Source organism: Clinocottus analis, unplaced genomic scaffold (assembly GCF_023055335.1).
Source record: "Clinocottus analis isolate CAN_PGR_092001 unplaced genomic scaffold, fCliAna1.0.p SCAF_7, whole genome shotgun sequence".
Taxonomy (NCBI): Eukaryota; Metazoa; Chordata; class Actinopteri; order Perciformes; family Cottidae; genus Clinocottus; species Clinocottus analis.
Genome location: NW_027176229.1, coordinates 5,404,069 through 5,420,801, shown reverse-complemented (window position 1 = coordinate 5,420,801; position 16,733 = coordinate 5,404,069). Strand labels below are relative to the sequence as shown.

Below are 16,733 nucleotides of genomic sequence, written 5' to 3'. Positions count from 1 at the left end.
TCTTGCTCAATGGGAGGGTCAAAGTCTTTGGGCTAATTAGAAAGGCCGCTGCTTCTCTTCCCCGATAGCAGACCACCAATCGGGCGTCCTCGGGAAAAGTTTGTCTCTCTTGTTGTGTTGACACGTTTCCATGGCGCCGAGTGTGCCGACTAGACGACAGACACTTGCAGAGGCGGGGAGGGGAGGGGTAGCTGATGGCTTGTTTGCCGCGAGTGTGTTTGTCATTTCAACATCGAAATCTGACCTTCAAGCTGAAAGATGCTCGGCCCTGAAACGAGCCCGGCTGCGGGAATAAACCTTCCCCGTCCGGCTTCTTTCTTATATACAAACAAGAACAACAAAACCAAGCAAGTGTGTTGACATATTCTGTAAATGTTTCTCTTTATTTTGTAAGTAAATGCAAAGTCCTTGCAGTTGATGCATTAAAATGGAATATCCTCAATCAATTACAACAAAGGTCATTATAGCAGAGGCTGATCGGATCAGAGTTGTTCATAGCAGCAGTGATATGCAAACACAGAAAAGGAAACTCTTTTTTTTTCTTCTTTTTTTTTTTTACCATCCAAAGCCTCGTGAGAAAGGCCGGACGACCTCACAATACAGTCTCACTGACTGACACAGTGCTGGTAAATAGACAGAGCTTTTTTAAAATAATGAACAGGAGAGAGAAGATCACCATGCATGTATTTAATGCCGCTGCCGTTTCATCCCCATACCTAAAGGATATGAGAGACACCGTGGAACAGGCCTTTTTTTGTCCTTTTTAAAATCAAGCAGAATCATAGTGCTCTTTTACATAATCAAAATACATTCTTAGAAAAGATCGAAGTGGTATTCTTTAATATCGTATACTTTGTCTTTGAATATATATCTATAGAAGCTATATATAGAAGCTATGTCTTGTATCAATTGCTTTCCTGCTGCACATTTTACACCACAGACATTTTCTCGACGGCTCTCATTCCAATTGAACTAAATCTTGTTTAAGCAAATTACACAGTGGCGACATTCATCCAGAATGAGCAACAATGGCGACATAGGGAATCCCCCATTTCTCCCCCCAGCAGTCAAAAATAGTTGATTCCGAAAGAAGAAAAAAGAAAAGAAAAGAACAAACACGTTTTCTCGGCAGCTGTGAGGAACATTGAGATCCGTTAATCATGCTAACAGTTATCTTTAATTTTGAATCATAGACAGAGAAAAGGGGAACAAACAAGACTCAGAAGCTGACAAGAAAAGCCACGGGTTACTGCAGGGGGGGTGATCAATAAGCAACGTGACCCCCTGCACCAATATATTCAAATTACAACCCTGACTCATTGGAAAGCAGCGAATGACCAAAGCGGCAGCGCGACTGCCTCTCGTCCCTGAATGGAAAACTTCACTGGAACTTAATACGATAGAGCTGAACTGCCGAGATCAGGAACTAAACGCCACGTGGGCAGTTTCCTGTTACCAAAACACCATCTGTAAGACTACATTTTCAGGCCTGTGTGACTCACAGAGCAACGAATTCATGCTTATTTTAAAATCCGACTAGTTCGACAAGGTAACAGACGACAAGCAGAGTAATCATGTCGAGAAAAACATACACCTGAGCACATGCATGTTTTACACCCACGCATATAAAGAGGCGCACACTTATGATGATCTCTGTGGCACACACACAGTCACACACGCGCAAACACACATGCATGCTGATGCTACTGAGCAGGTGTCAGGTCACAGTGAGAGGGTGGCGTGTGAGCCGTGGGGTTGCGCACAATCATGCAGAGAGAGACACAAGAAAGAATGACCGTGTGTGGGCAGAGGCAGAGGAGTTAATGTAAGGCAAGAGGCAGAGGAGTTGTGACGCTGATAAATGCAAATTTAAAAAAGCTCAATAGCTGTCGGATAAGATCTGGGCACCACAGGGTGTGAAAGTATTTTTTTTTTTTTTTTAATTATTTTGCGTCACCAAGTGTTTTGTAACACAGATATGCCATTTTTTTTTTTTATGGAATAGTTTGACAGGATGTGATGAGAAAATTGATACCGCCATCGCTGGTACAGTGAATATGACGCTAAAGCCAGAAGGCCTGGCTTAGCTTAGCATAAAGAGTGGAAACGGGGGGCAAAGTTAGCTTGGCTCTATCCAAATGTAACTGAATCTTCTTACCAGCACTTCTAAAGCTCACTTGGACTTTGGTTTTTGCACGGCCTAAACAAACGAGATATAACATGTTAATATTTAGTATGCTGGTCGGGAGATATCGTCGCATTTCCCTCTTTTACTAGTTTCATTATGCTAAGCTAAGGCTGCAGTCAGACTGATACCTAAAACAACGCCAACCCCACTAACACCTACCTCATTTCCATTTGAAAGCCTGCTAACCGGCTCTAACTCTCAGCAAAAAAAAAATAAAAAAAACTTCATCTACTGATTCAATCGTTGAATAATCATTACAATAATAAAAAAGAAAACATATCAAAACAATGTCCCTTCACAATGAATATATGATTTGACACATTACATTGTCCTTCATTATAGTCAACACATCAATACTAAGATATATTAAAATCTGAGAGCCCTGAAGAAGTTTAAAGTTATAATATGTGTCATTACTTAGGAGTTCCTTTAAATATGTATCGACTCCGGTTCAGACTTCTTCCTCAATGGCCGCCCTGCACATTCCTACGCAGCTGCTGTGGGTTGGGCGAGCACCAGCTGGGACACGTGACAACATTGTGATGTTGGGGAGAGTATGGACCGGCCACTACGAAGAGAGCTGGCACAGAGGCTGATGCATTTTGATGAACTGCCAGTGAAGAGCTAGATACTATGTTAGTTCAGGCTGACAGAATCGCTGTTTTCATAATTCAGGGCGACCTGTCAACACAGCAAATTCGCGTGCAGAAAATCAGTTTTTCAGTTGTTCTTTTCGCATGCCTGTACATCTTTCAATTATCTCTCCCTCTTTCAACTTTCCCTGGAAACTGCAGCCTTTAATTGTTGAAAAAGAAAAGTACAGCCCAAATATGTTCGACCGGCCCTGATTCTTTTCTGAAACGTAAAGTCGGCTCAACCCGTGCTTCAGAGATGTCTGAGTTTGTCACCAATGCCACACTTTCCCTCGCCGATATAAAACCTCAATGAAAGCCATTTCACTGGTACAATAACACAGAGTATATTATATTTCTTGAGTATATTCTCGTCTTGGTCATGCATTCACAATGAGGCAGGTCATTACACTGGGTGCACACATTATGAATCAAAATGATCAATTTATAATTTTTGGAAGTATCATCAACAAGAGAACAGAACATTTCCAACTTGCTACAGCCAAAATTGCGGAGCCGAACAGAAACAATAAAGTGGTAGAAAAAAAAGAATGAAAAATAAAAGAAAGAAACACTTCTTATTTTTTTTACAGTACAAAAATTGGCACAGTATTTTTTAAACAGCTTTGCCGTGTCCTTCGAACTGGTCGTTGTCAGAAAGCCCCTCGATTCACAGACCTACGAGCAGAAAACCCTGAGAGAGGGGAGACAGAAGGAGAGACAGAAAGACGGACAGAGGGAGCAACAGAGACATGGAAATAGAGATGTTACAGTCATTACTCATCCAGCGAACAGGGGCTTTGATGGCCAAATGTGAAATTCAAGTGACAATCCACACAGGAGCCATCGTCTGTGATGCATTATGTTGGTGCTTAATGAGCTATAGTGGATATGTAGGGCCCTTGTTTTGCTCTCATAGCAAGGGTATATGAAGTGTCTAATCTTGAATGTGCACAATTGACAACGGAAACAAAAACAGAAAATGGGACAGACCCACTTGCTTTCACTCTAATCCTGTTAGCGTAAAGGCCCCTCGCACCGGGTTTCTATGGTTACCCACTCTGTTTTCATCTCAGGGGTGATAGCACATCGGCGTCACCAACAACTACAGGTTGCAGATTAGAGTTACTTATACAACGCGCCTCTCGGAGATAGAGATGCTCGTGTAATCCCACCGGCTGAGATAAATCTGAATGGCCTGTGCCTTATCTAAAATATGAGCTTAACAGCTGGCTGGAAGGGAAAAAAAAAAAAAAGATAAAAGGATGAATAAATAAGAAAACACATCATAGATCTTTAGCGTCCCACGCAGTTCAGAGCGGTAGCAGACGAGTCAAGTGAGTGATCCTGGTTTGATGTGTTGTGTGTACAGACTAGACATTACCTTGCCTCATAAAATCCACTCTGACACAAATAGACTAACAATGAACCCACGAAGGAGGAAATAAATTATGTATGAATGGAGGAAGGAATAAATTAGTGTGGGTTATTTTTCTGGGATCGTTCGAGTGATTCATTTGTGACATTGAAACTTTACGAAAGTCCTGAACACTCGTTTTAACGTCCCAGTTGGCCTCTGTGTCGTGATGACGTATTCCACAAGTGAAAAATTAATATTCAAGCTGTGTTTTTTTTGCAGATTTTAATCAAATCCTTCGCATTTGATTGGGCGGCTTGAAAGTGGGCGGGCCTAGAGTGTGAGGCGATAAGGAGCTACACAGGACACACACATTAAAAGTTCATTACACACATTAAAAGTGCCTTCATTAAAAGTTGCAAATTAATGCATGAATGAATTTTATGATATAGCTGTTTGAAATTGGTTGAACTAGCTTATGTGAGCCACTTTGTTTTTTGTTTCACAGGAAAACAAGATCACGGGATTTAAATACTAAGAAATTGATGAACATTTTTGAATATATTGTTTAATAGATGTACTGTATATGACGGGGGACGAGATCTAACACGGTTGAAAAAGGCTTTTCAATTAATCTCAAATTGAAAAAAAAGGCACAGTTTCTGAATACGTGGATCCATGCATTGAGTTTTTTGATACTTTGAAAGTTAGTGCCTGCTAATTACTTAGGCCTGCGTTAAAAGTCGAAAAAAGACATCTCACTAAAGAGCTTACAGTCAACCTAAAGCAGTTTACCAACTGAATTAAATGCCAGTTCAGCTACTTTAAGGTCTTAAACTTAAATTACCAAGTGGCTGTTTGGATACTCGTCCAAGGATTTTATTCACAGCTGAAATCCTAAAACAATCCTGTTCCATTAAACAAGAAATTAGAAAATAATGAAGCCCATAAACGCATTGGACCAGAAGTTGGACCGTCTCCTGACACACCAAGGAAACAAAATAGCAACATTATAAACGTTGCCCGGTTAGGAGAAGCTTGTGAAAGGAAGAGCCAAACTTTCTGCTCTTCCTCCTAATTCTGGTGTCCGAGGGGACTTCTGCGTATCGAGCACCCACACCCTATAAAAATGGGAAGTCGGCCTATAATTCATGGAAATATAACACAATAACTAATGGGAGAATTTTAATAGAAATTGATGCTGATGCCTCTGATGGGATGACTCCCATTTCTGAACTTTTCTTGAACCCCATCACCCAAAAAACATCCATTTGTAGAGCAAAGAAATGTCAAAATCTACTGGGCAGGTCACAATAAAAAGTGTTTTTGTGCCATGCCAAAGCCAAAATAACACAATGCGTACAAAATATCTCTCAATCAAGAAGTTCTGAAACCTTTCGGAGAACTTTTTCCAAGGATCCCTTCATAATCCTTTTCTGCCAAAATATTGAAGACTTGTTTCGCAGCGATAAACAAACGGATACACGCGCTCGTCGTGCCCCGAGAGAAGTGACTGCTTCATGACAGATTGATGGACGATGTGTCACAATCATGTCAGAGGTTCTGTTGGCCCAAAGGTAACGTGGGTTGTGGTAACGGACACAATATGCTCGTTGCATTGGGGCCATCTGCAGATATTCACTTTTTAATGAGACAGCAAAATGTTATGATATGTAGTAGCAGTGGTCTATTAATCTATTAGTATGTGGTAGTCCCGAATGTACGCAGACTATTGCACATTAATATTGGCAATAGAAAAACATTTTTTTTTAATGGACTTTGGTAAAATGACAAATGCTGGAAAACATACTTACTCATCTGAATCCTTTTTGCTCTCCTCAATGTAGGCGATGGACTCTGAACGAAGCCGGTTGGTGACCTCATAGGTGCGCAGGGTGACCCCAAAGATGTCCTCGTGGTAGCGGTTCTCATCCTAGATACGGTGATAAGGGGACCAACATATGAGATGGATATTGTTCAACAGTGAATGACAGAAAGATACGTGAATTTAGTCAAATCGTTAACAGACAGATTGGCTTTCCTCCGTAAGGGTATGCAATTAAAACACATCATGGTTTCAGATGATTTCTTTGTGCACCATGGAGATCTCACTAGATAGCATTTAGAATTTTTCGCAAGCGTTTCCTTTTTCCTTTACATTATGAGGAAACGACTGTCGACGAACAGAGCCACTGTGTCTTCGTGCCTGCAGTCGTTGCGTTTGACAGATTCGCTTCAGTCCATTTGTATTCGTCACAGGTAACTGTGATAATAGTGGGCTCGGCGACACGTGTCGTTCTTCTTTTTATAGCCTTTTTACCCTTGAGTTCACAAATGAAAAGAAGTGGGGGTGTTTTTTAATCTTGTTTTTACCACAGGAAGCAGTGACTCAACACGCCTTCTGCCTCTCAGCAGCTCCATGCTCAGCACTACGTACATGCATGTGAAGAAGCCGCCCTGTACAACCTCGCCCATTCAACTGCGTGCTGATTGCATTGCTAAAGGGCACCTCTGTAATGAGGGACAGCGCTTCCTGTTCACTGTTTTCAAAGCTCACGGAGGATTCAAACTTTTGACCCCATCCTCCCCGACACTATCGTCACCCCGGGCGGTTCGGCGGGCCTGTTTCCCTCCCTCTTACCCGCAGCTTGCTGATGAAGAAGCCGGCGTCCTCCAGCGTCATGTTGGCCTGCTGCTTGATGATATGCTGGATAGTCTTGAGAACGTCCCCGGCCATCGTAACATCCCCACACACGTAGATGTGTCCCCCCTCCTCCCTCAGGCACTGGTACACAATCTCCGACAGCTGCTCGCGCAGTACATCCTGTACATATTTCTAAGAGAGGCAGAGGAGGAATGACGAGTGCGCATCGAGAAGTCAGGCGTGAGAAAGGTAAGGACAGGAAATGCGTGTAGAAAAACCGCCGGGAAATGGGAACGGAGAGAGAATCAAGTTAAATGAAATAGAAATTGCAAACAACAAGACGAAAGACTGTTGGATACATATGGAGAGGATATTATTTTATACCCTGCATTTTGCATTCTTTTTGTTATTGTACCTGATGAACAGTAAATAACCACAGCGGGTTGTCCTCAGCTGTTTCACTACTCTGATTTATTTTTAAATCGAGACAGCGGTCGAAAGAGTTGCGACGAGCTGACTGTGCCGCAGCTTTGCACAGTTTAGCGCTCGTACCTTTGGTTTGTCGGGTTCTCTGGAATAGGCCGTGTAGAGCTCCTTGAACACTTCCTTGTTCTTGGCCTGCATCGTCTCCTCCTTGTAGATGTGGTCCATCTCGGACTGCCGGCAACCAAACACCAGGGTCATGGGGCACGACTCGATGCCTAAAAAAAAAAAAGGTGAGAGGCGGTGTTGCTTTGTTGCTCTGAATGTTGGAACTGCAAGAGCACATTTATCAGCTCGGCCTTTGATATTCTTTGAATCCTTCTGCAAATCCACTGCGAAGACTTCCGATAAAGTAGTAATAAATACATCTATAGGTAACAAGAGAAAAAACAACCAACCGTTGTGTTCAAGGTCATATAATCTCTGTTGCCAGAAGCTTCTGAATGGGGCGATACCTGTTCCTGGTCCCACCAGGATACAGGGGGCTTGGTTGTCTTTGGGAAGTCGGAATGATGGTGCACTAAAGTATGGAAATAGACCCAAAAAAAAAGCATTAAAAAAGTACTAATGTGCTAAAAGTCACCACAAAGAAATGTTTACTTCAAGTAGTCTTTCAAAATGCTTATTCTCTTTCTTGCGAGCGTTATATTGAGAAGACTTTTAACGCTCTTTCGTCTGTATGCTCATTATGAAGCTATACATCCCACAGCTGACTAACTTTGCTTAGAGCGAGCCTGAAATAAACGACCAACAGTAACAAAAAACTTCTGCACCACCTCTTAAACTTACTAATCAACACATTATGTTCATTTGTTTAGTGTAAAAGTGCTAAATTGCTGTTTTAATAGGGTTATGTGGGGGTATTCTCGATAATCAGGGAAGTTACTGGTCTCATCTGAGCATTAGGCGGACCCGTAATCCCCTTTTAGGTTTTTGTTTGGATTAAAAGAATACTTAATCCACGAAACGGCCATTTGTGTTACATTAAATTCATTGAAAAAACACTTTTTTCTTGCATGCCTCTGTGGTGAGCGAAGAATTGAAAAATGAGGTAAATTCCTGAAACGCTGCCAGCTTCATATGTAGCATGCAGACATTAGAGAGTATCAATCTTTGACTAGAAAGCAATTTCTTATTATCCCCAATGGTGTCAAACCTTCCTGCCACACAACATTTTCTGAAGTACCTCAAAAGAAAACCGAAAAAAAAAAAAAGAGAAAAAGCATTGTGATATTTACCCCCGGACAAAACACGGCACCATCTCCCCCTTCTCTATCCTGTTGAGCCACGACGAGCACACTCCATGGTGGATAGGCCCCTCTCCATCTGAAAGGGATGATTATTAAAGCGGCCACTTTACCTTTTTTTCTTTGCCTTCCACTCTCTTTAAGTGCAGAAACTAACAGGAGAAGAAAACAGAAACGGAGAGACGGCCCTAACCAAGTCTAGGGCCGTCTTTCTCTCTCCCCACTTTCTCCTCCAGCTCTCTCTGAAGGAAAATTACGGTAATTTAACTGCTGCCTTTATAATCATAGTAATATGTTTGCACAAGTACACGTTGCGAGTGCCAGAACAAATAGTATCGCGTTAGTAACTACTTGACAGACTAAGCGTATTGATGCTAATCACAAAGGTATAGAGATTTCAAAGCCATGTGATATGCTGTGCTCAAACACTTCAGCTGAAACACATTTGTGTCCGTATCTTTAAATAGAATCAGTTTAAAGATATAGACTCTTCCAGGTGTTTCTACGTCTATGTTTCTTGTAATTGCACCCGTGGTCTGGTTGCCCTACGGAGCAGACTAGCTCCCGAGATAACTTCCGATCAATTTCCTTTGAGCCATCGGATGGCTCTCGGAGAGGCTGAGTCATTTGACTTCTCGAGCCTTTGCAGCAACCTTGAAAGAGGCACAGCGCAGTCCTTTTTATGGATGGCCCAAACTGAACCCGATGCAAAATATACATGCACGTCGTATGCACTCATTGGTTCGTTCCGATTTAAAACTGCTACTGCTGACTGGAAACCAGTTTATCTTGCATATTTTCTAAATGTCAAGAAAGGCGCCTCGGCCAACCAGCCATGTTGCAAATTTACATCCATGTCTGCGCAACATGTCATTTTAAACAGTGGGTTTCATGAGATTACAGTGACCTTGACTTTTGACCACAACATTTTTATCGCTTCATGCTTGAGTCCAAGTGGACGTTTGTGCCAAATTTGCAGAAATTCACTCCAGGTGTTCCTGAGATATCAAAGAAGAAAACTGAAAACACAAAAACAAAATGCCTCCGTGCCGGTAACAGAAAAAGAACCATTTCTGACCCTCAAACGCATAATTGGGAGCATAAAAGTTCATCCTCACTGTCGGCAGAAAAATACCAAAGCACCTGCAGCTAAACCCACGCAGCCTTCAGATCCTTAGAGAGACATTAGCTAATGCCCAGAGAGCCCCACATGATTTGTAGGCCCTTACTTCTGGCACGGTAAGAGACCACAGCGACGGTGAGGTGGATCTCTCCTGGGTGCAGGTCTGTAGAGGAGCTAATGGAGTAGTAGCGGGGCTGAAGCAGGGCCAGCTGGGTGAGCAGCAGAGTGGAGGGCATCTGGATGGAGGGGAACTCCTCCAGCACCTCCACCATTGTTGGATTGTTGTACCACTTCCACTCCTCGTACTCCTGCAAGCCCTGTGATGTCACACGGAGAAAGAAAAGGTGGGACAAAAATACAGGGAGATATGCATTGGATTTAATTTGCGTCTCGGTGGGATCCGCCAACACTTCTGACTCGGAGAGCAGGAGGCAGCCACGAGCGGAGCCATTCTCCATTCACTGCCCAACTGTTTTCGTGTGTCATCGCTGACATTTGAATGTGATGAATTTAGAGCACTGCCACCAGGCTTTAAAATGAAAAAATAAAGGAAAAAACAAAAACGTTCATAAGTTCCCAACTTTTGCTTTGTTCTCAAGCTGCTAACGAGTAACACAGTGAAGAAGCCTGGTGGGGGTCCATGCAGAGCCTGAAGCTCGTGTGTACAATTAGCAACATTGTTCTTTGGGGCTTTTTTCTTTTCACCATGATGCGCATATGGGGTCCTGCAGCTTTTCAGAGATTGGTATACAATAGTTTGTTTACTCATTGTTATTGAGGTATTATTCGTAACTTTGGGATTCAAATTCAAGAAATTCCTGCTTTTCAAAACGCACGAATATCACAAAATAGCCGTTTACTATTCTCGTATTAGAAAGTCCTGAAATGAGCGGGACATTTGAATATGTATATAAATATTATATAATATGATCTGCAGAGCTGAATCTACTGTTTCTTTTTCTAAATTCAGAAGCCTTCCAACGTTTCCTCTTGCTTTGGTGACAATAATTAGATGTATGAGCATGTGAGTCACTGCTTGGCCTCAGCCAGCCTTTTCCACACATTGACAAAAATGGAGAGTGAATTGTGGGAGGCACTGCAAGGGGAAATGCTCCAGGTTAGAGTGTTCAACGGCTTTAATTTGGCGCCAGCTCACTCCTGCTGTACATATATCAGTGCAAAGTCTTGGATTTCCGACACAGAAAAGTATCTTCCATATTGTGATGGCAAACATGATGAATGTGTTGATTATTCTTGTGCCTCAACACTTCTTTAACCCCGGGAGAGCCCCAGCCATTCTGCTCAAAGATTCAGATTTTAAAAAAAAAACCTTCCAGGATGTATTTCCTCTTTTTAATTATGCATACCGTTTTTTTTTCTACTATAAAATATTTCTTTGTGTTAAAAGTATCCCTGCGAAAATTTGACATTGATTTAATGAAGTTAAATATTTTTGGTAATTAATTTAGTGGAGATTTCGTGGACCGTAAGTTTAGGTTTGCGGAGAGCCAAAATGCTGTGACTTTCTTCCTGGACCTTGAACACCTCTGGTTCCACAACAGAGGGGCTCTGCTCGAGCAGATGCACCATCACATACCAAGCAAGTCGTTCAATCCATGTGTATGTCATATTTCAGTTTTTTTGGCTGGATGCAATGTGGTTGATATCTTGCTGAGGCTTTGTCTGACAGTGGTTTTGGCGCCAATCTTGTGTAGCATCAAGCTAGAGAAATTGATATTTTCATAATTTGGTGAATATCAAATCATGTTTGAGTCACTTTTGAGGCCTTCAAGTCATATTTATGGTTTATGTTAATATTTATGGTTGAATTGTGTTATAAACATGTGCAATGTTCTTGTAAGGTCAGGCTGTGTGGGTTTATTTTTGCCTTGGGGTTTATAAGGTACATGGCGACTTTTTATAGAACCATACTTAAGACAGCGTTCTCATAAAAAGGGAAAGAATAGCTGCATACATTTGGCTCTCAAATGAAAAAGAAAAAAAGGGTGTATTTTGGGATAGAGCCTACGCACATACACCGCACATCCCTTATGTGTCTAGTCACAAACTAAGCCAAGCGCTCAGTGCAGCAGCAGCTCAATAATTCTAAAGGTCAATGTTAGTGGTAACGGCGAAGTCGAAGTGAATTTACCTTACTAAGGAGCTCGAGTTTCTTTTTCTGTTTGTCGTTGGTTGCCAGAGCAGCAAACTGCTGCAGCAGCACAGGGCTCGGTGGGGTGGTGATGTCCAGGAAGTACTGGAAGGCCTGGTAGATGGTGCAGGGAGGGATGCGAGTCTCGTTTGTCCAGTTACTGATTGCACCTGCAGAGAGGAAGACGGTTAAAGCTTGAACATTAACAGTGGATCAAAGGAATATGTGTAACATGGTAATAAAATTCACAGATTACCGTCACCCGACTCTACATTTCCTCCTCAAGTCAACAGAGCTTCATAGCCACTTTTAGCTTTTTGTTTAGCTTTTTAAGGCTGCAAATTTTCACCGACTCCATTCCCAGGGGCAGCAGGCAGATGTTTAAAGTGTCCAATCTATGTTGTAATGTTTGCTATTGTGCCATAAATTCACTACCTATCAACGCCCCAGTTTCAAACTCTTTCTTTGCACTGTTGGAATTGTGAGCCGCTGATGAAATTCAACCCCTTTAAATCAAATTTAGAGGACCACAGACACACATTTCCTATGCAGATGATCTAGTTTGACAAGACAATATATTCTAGGGCCTTCGAGGAACACAGGAAGTATAATAAGCCACCACCAAACAACGTTTTTTATGCATCGTGTTAAGTTTGATTAGGCTCACATACTGTGTTGAAGAAACACCTTGCTTCACAGTCACAGTGAAAATCACACTTATGTCGCCCAGTGTCACAACAACTGTTTACCAATACGCATCTTCACTGAAACATTTCTGGGCATACATTAGATACCTCCCTAAAGTGTGACTTCATGTTGTCTGCTGTGGCAAGAGAGAATTGTGTCCTCTTCATGTTTTGAGTCTGACATCCTGGTTGCACGCCTACCGTATCCGTAAAGCAGCGCGACGTTGCTAAGAGCATCACCCACCTAGGGCAGTGTTCCTCTCCTCCAGGAACTCCACTTTCACAATTTGATTGACAGGTGGAGCATCCTCCAGTTTGTCTATGAGAGCGGTCACAAGGTCCTCGTGGTTGCCAGGGAAGATGCCCAGATGGTCGCCGGGCTGGTAGCTCAGCTTGTCGTTGTTGTTTGTGTGGAGCCGCACAAATATGGTGGAGCGACTGTAAAAGAGATCAGAGATTTAGGGAACAACGCTGCACAATTTTCAGTCTGTTCCATCGAGTTTACAGACTCTTCTGGTGTCCTCCTTCATTCAGTTACACATCATTTCACAAGTTTACCAGAACAGACAAATATGCAACTCATCATATTCCAGTTTCTTTCATACTCACTTGGATTTGGGACTTTGCAAGTTTTGAGATTCTAGCATCTTTGCGCCGAAGACCTTCTTCTTGTGAATAGTGTTCAATGCTATTGGCGGACAGAAACAATGACATTTCCTTCATTTAGGGACTTGTCTTAAGAAATCTATGCATCTATAGACATGAATATATTAAAGGAGAAATTTAACATTTTGGAAAATCAGTTGTATAGGATTCCTTGTACTTTGTTTCTATTATGTTGTCTACCCTTATACATCAATGAGGGAAATCTAACAAACAGAAACACATCCCCGCATTACAGCGCCGCAAACTGCGTCCTGCAAAATGACCACATCTTAGCTCCAGGTGAGACAATGGCTCACTGCTCTTGATCAAACACCTTACCACCCCTCTGCAGACATTTTCCCCTTTTTAAGATCAAGATCCAGGATTATTATTTACCTTCCGTGAGGCCCGGGGCCTCGGCCGTGTACGTCAAGCGGAACTTGCTCTTCTTCCAGCTGCGGTCGTTGCTGATCAGGGAGTCGTTGGCCTTCTCGATGTTCACATCGTCGCCAACACAGAACACGTCACAGGCAGCCTAGACACGCAACAACGCAGCCACGGGAAAGAACAGGCCCGTTAATCAAAGCGTCTCTTCACAAGGAAGTAACAAAGGGTTGGGGAAAAAAGATCTCTTGAACTCTCAAGTGATGAGAGGCCCTCGTGTTTTAATTCATGTTGTTGCGGTTGCATAGAAAACTCGAAACCTCGGTGAGTAGCCAATCATAGATTCAAGGTTCTTTGTTTGACATTCAGAGCATTAACATATAGCAGCAAACAGCTATTTTTTTCATGTAAAAGATATAATTGAGTATTGGCATCGTTCTCCCTCTGTGTGCGTTAATTCGTGCTTCGCAGTGCTTTGTTAACAGAGCCTTGCATGCCAATTAGTGCATGTGAGCGTGTCCCACTGGCTAGCTCGTGACTGCCACTCTGCACTTTGCCAATACGGCCATTACAGCTGATGAAGCCGCCCATAGCACCCATAGCGCCCACCCTTCTGGTTCCCCCTCAGGTAAACACTGTCAGCTGCTAGTCTTCGGCTCGGCCTACGCTACGTTTTGAGCTGCGTGGAGGTTCTGCGGTGTGAATTTTGAATAAAGCAGCTTAAAAAATACGTTTTTTTTGAATCGACAAAATGAACCAAAGAAAGGCAAAAGGGCCTCAGCCCAAGAAACAGACCTTAAAAACCTTCTTGGCCCAGGTTCTGAATGACTCCTCCTGGCCGCACAGCTCATCTCCTTCCCCCATGCGTAGGATGCGCTCCCCTCCAAGCTCTTCAAACAGCGTGTCCATAGCGTGGGCAAAGGCGCAGAAGTGTGGGTAGGCCCTGGAGCCAAGGCCAAACACTGAAAACCTAAACACACCCGCGCACGAAGAAAGAGCGTGAGAGCCAGGTAGTGGCGACAATGCAAAACCCAGTCAGATATCCGCAAAGCACCGCCACCGAGTCCTTGTAAGCAGCCCGCCCCTTCTTCCCTTTCAAAAAGCATCACAAATTGGACATATTCAAGGTTTCTTGAGCAGTCAGCTTTTTGTGAATGGAAATTACTTTTCCGCGATCGGAAAAGTAATTTTCCCTCGGCTTCACTCGGAAGCGCTCGACTCACTTCAGGTTTTTGTTTGATAGTTTTTGTGGCTCCTTCGTCTTTAACAGGTCAGCGGACTCTCCACTGCAATAACATTTGTCATCCCCAAAAGTCAATTGAACTGGTTTAGATAGTAGAAGAACAATCTGGGTAATGATTCAAAGTAAATTAAAAGTTAGATTTGTAGATCTTCGATAGTTGATGACATGTTTTCAGCATTTGAGGTCATTCAAAAATCTCCTTTATAAAGACTGTTGGGGGAGACTTTTTTTTTGGTTTGCCTCACTTACCTGAAAAGTGAATGTGTTTTAGACATCGAGGTCCGTAAAGCCATTATACCGAGAGTCTTTCAAAGAATAAGGGGAGTTGAATGTTAATGACACAAATGATCTGCATTTTATCTTGACTCCTTTTGGGGCGACCGTGGCGCAGTGATGAGCAGGGGTCGTCCTTCAATCAGAGGATCGGCGGTTTGGTCCCCGGCCCCGCGTCCATGTGTCCTTGAGCAAGACACATAACCCTAAATTGCTCCTGTAGCTGCGACTACGGTGTGTGAAAGTTAGATAGTCCTGATGTGGCACCTTGCATGGTTGCTCCTGTCATCATTTTGTGAATGATTCCTATGTAAAGCGTCTTTGAGTAATCAGAATAGCGCTATATTAAATCAAAGTATTATTATTATCAAACAGCAAATCATGACAGCATGTTTTGTTACGTAGGACACTACTCATCAGACACGCGTAATCGCGGTCGTACGTTCTGTCTCTTTGGTTTGGTCTGGTTTACCTGACATTGGCGAGAGGTCCGGTGCTCTCAAAGTTAATCTTGACTTCTGGCTCGTCGCTGGAGGACTTGCGAGTGTCAGAGTAGGAGGAGGACACGCTGTTGAAACGGACCTTGTAGCTCCTGGACAGGAGGCGAAAGCAGAGAGACGAGACTCAGATATAGATCGACACAGTGTGCAGAACTCAAGGGGAAAGATGGGAATTGGCATGCGGGAACAGGACTGCAGGCAGGTCTGAACTCACTTCCTGTCTTCTGTGTTGGATGTTGGGTGGCGTATCTCCATTAAGGCAGCTCCAAATTTCTACAGCAGCCAGAGAAAGGCCGTCAGTAACCTGCTCTGTGATTTACACTTCATAAACTGGAGTGGTCCAGTCCTAACGTACCTCTCCATTTTCCGGCGGGTCCCCGTTGCCGAAGGTGCTGGTCACCATGAGCACCAGCGTCTCGTGCTCCAGGTCCACCACGTCATACTCATCCATCGACATGACCTGCAGACGCCGCAGAAGAAGAGCATCGGGCGGAGAGGGGATCTTAGCTTCCATTTACACGGCCTTTTTATCTCGCTCCCTTCTCTCGAGACGCGCGCGCCACGCGACAGATGACCTGAGCGTGCAAATCAAGGCTGAGCACGCTGCCGTTGGCGAGGGACGAGGTTGTAATGACCACTCTGTCCTCGCCTCTAACAAGATGATGACACGCTGCTGCCACACGACGAGCATCCATGAGGAACACCACGCAGCATGAACGCGTTTGCCTGCCACAGGACTTGCTTGTATCTCACACACACACACACACACACACAGACACACACACACAGACACACAGGCGTGAAGAGGAAACAGGCTTTAGCCCCACGACAACGGAGATTTGCCCCGGGCACTCGCATCTGCCCTGCGATCCATCTACAGACACCCACTCTCAGTGACAACACACACACACACACACATCCACACACACACTTGCATGCGGGGATCTCTTCTTGTGTGATTGATCACACTGGGGGAAACAGGAAGGGAGCACAAGATATGACCCGGAGGAAGAGCATACAGTGTATGATTGAGAGCAGCATGTTTTTTCTCTCTCTCTCTCTCTCTCTCTCTCTCTCTCTCTCTCTCTCTCTCTCTCTCTCTCTCTCTCTCTCTCTCTCTCTCTCTCGATTTTTCCAAACAGATTTGCACAGCCAGGGGTGCTTTGGGGATCTTGT

The 16,733-nt window shown here is 43.5% G+C and overlaps 1 protein-coding gene across 1 annotated transcript in view; it reads right to left on the bottom strand.

The window, feature by feature from the left end:
• Positions 1-354: 354 nt before the first annotated feature.
• Positions 355-16,733, bottom strand: part of nos1 (nitric oxide synthase 1 (neuronal)) — a 40,261-nt gene continuing 23,882 nt past the window's right edge. Inside the window, exons 15-29 of the mRNA XM_068604737.1 lie at positions 15,913-16,017; positions 15,772-15,830; positions 15,530-15,649; positions 14,337-14,511; positions 13,554-13,692; positions 13,122-13,200; positions 12,757-12,950; positions 11,827-11,996; positions 9,781-9,991; positions 8,543-8,630; positions 7,703-7,824; positions 7,374-7,522; positions 6,819-7,013; positions 5,992-6,110; positions 355-3,514 (exon numbers count right to left, since the gene is read on the bottom strand). Coding sequence (XP_068460838.1) covers positions 3,499-3,514; positions 5,992-6,110; positions 6,819-7,013; positions 7,374-7,522; positions 7,703-7,824; positions 8,543-8,630; positions 9,781-9,991; positions 11,827-11,996; positions 12,757-12,950; positions 13,122-13,200; positions 13,554-13,692; positions 14,337-14,511; positions 15,530-15,649; positions 15,772-15,830; positions 15,913-16,017 — 1,941 coding nt within the window. The 3' untranslated portion in view covers positions 355-3,498. The remainder of the gene's footprint in view (positions 3,515-5,991; positions 6,111-6,818; positions 7,014-7,373; positions 7,523-7,702; positions 7,825-8,542; positions 8,631-9,780; positions 9,992-11,826; positions 11,997-12,756; positions 12,951-13,121; positions 13,201-13,553; positions 13,693-14,336; positions 14,512-15,529; positions 15,650-15,771; positions 15,831-15,912; positions 16,018-16,733) is intronic.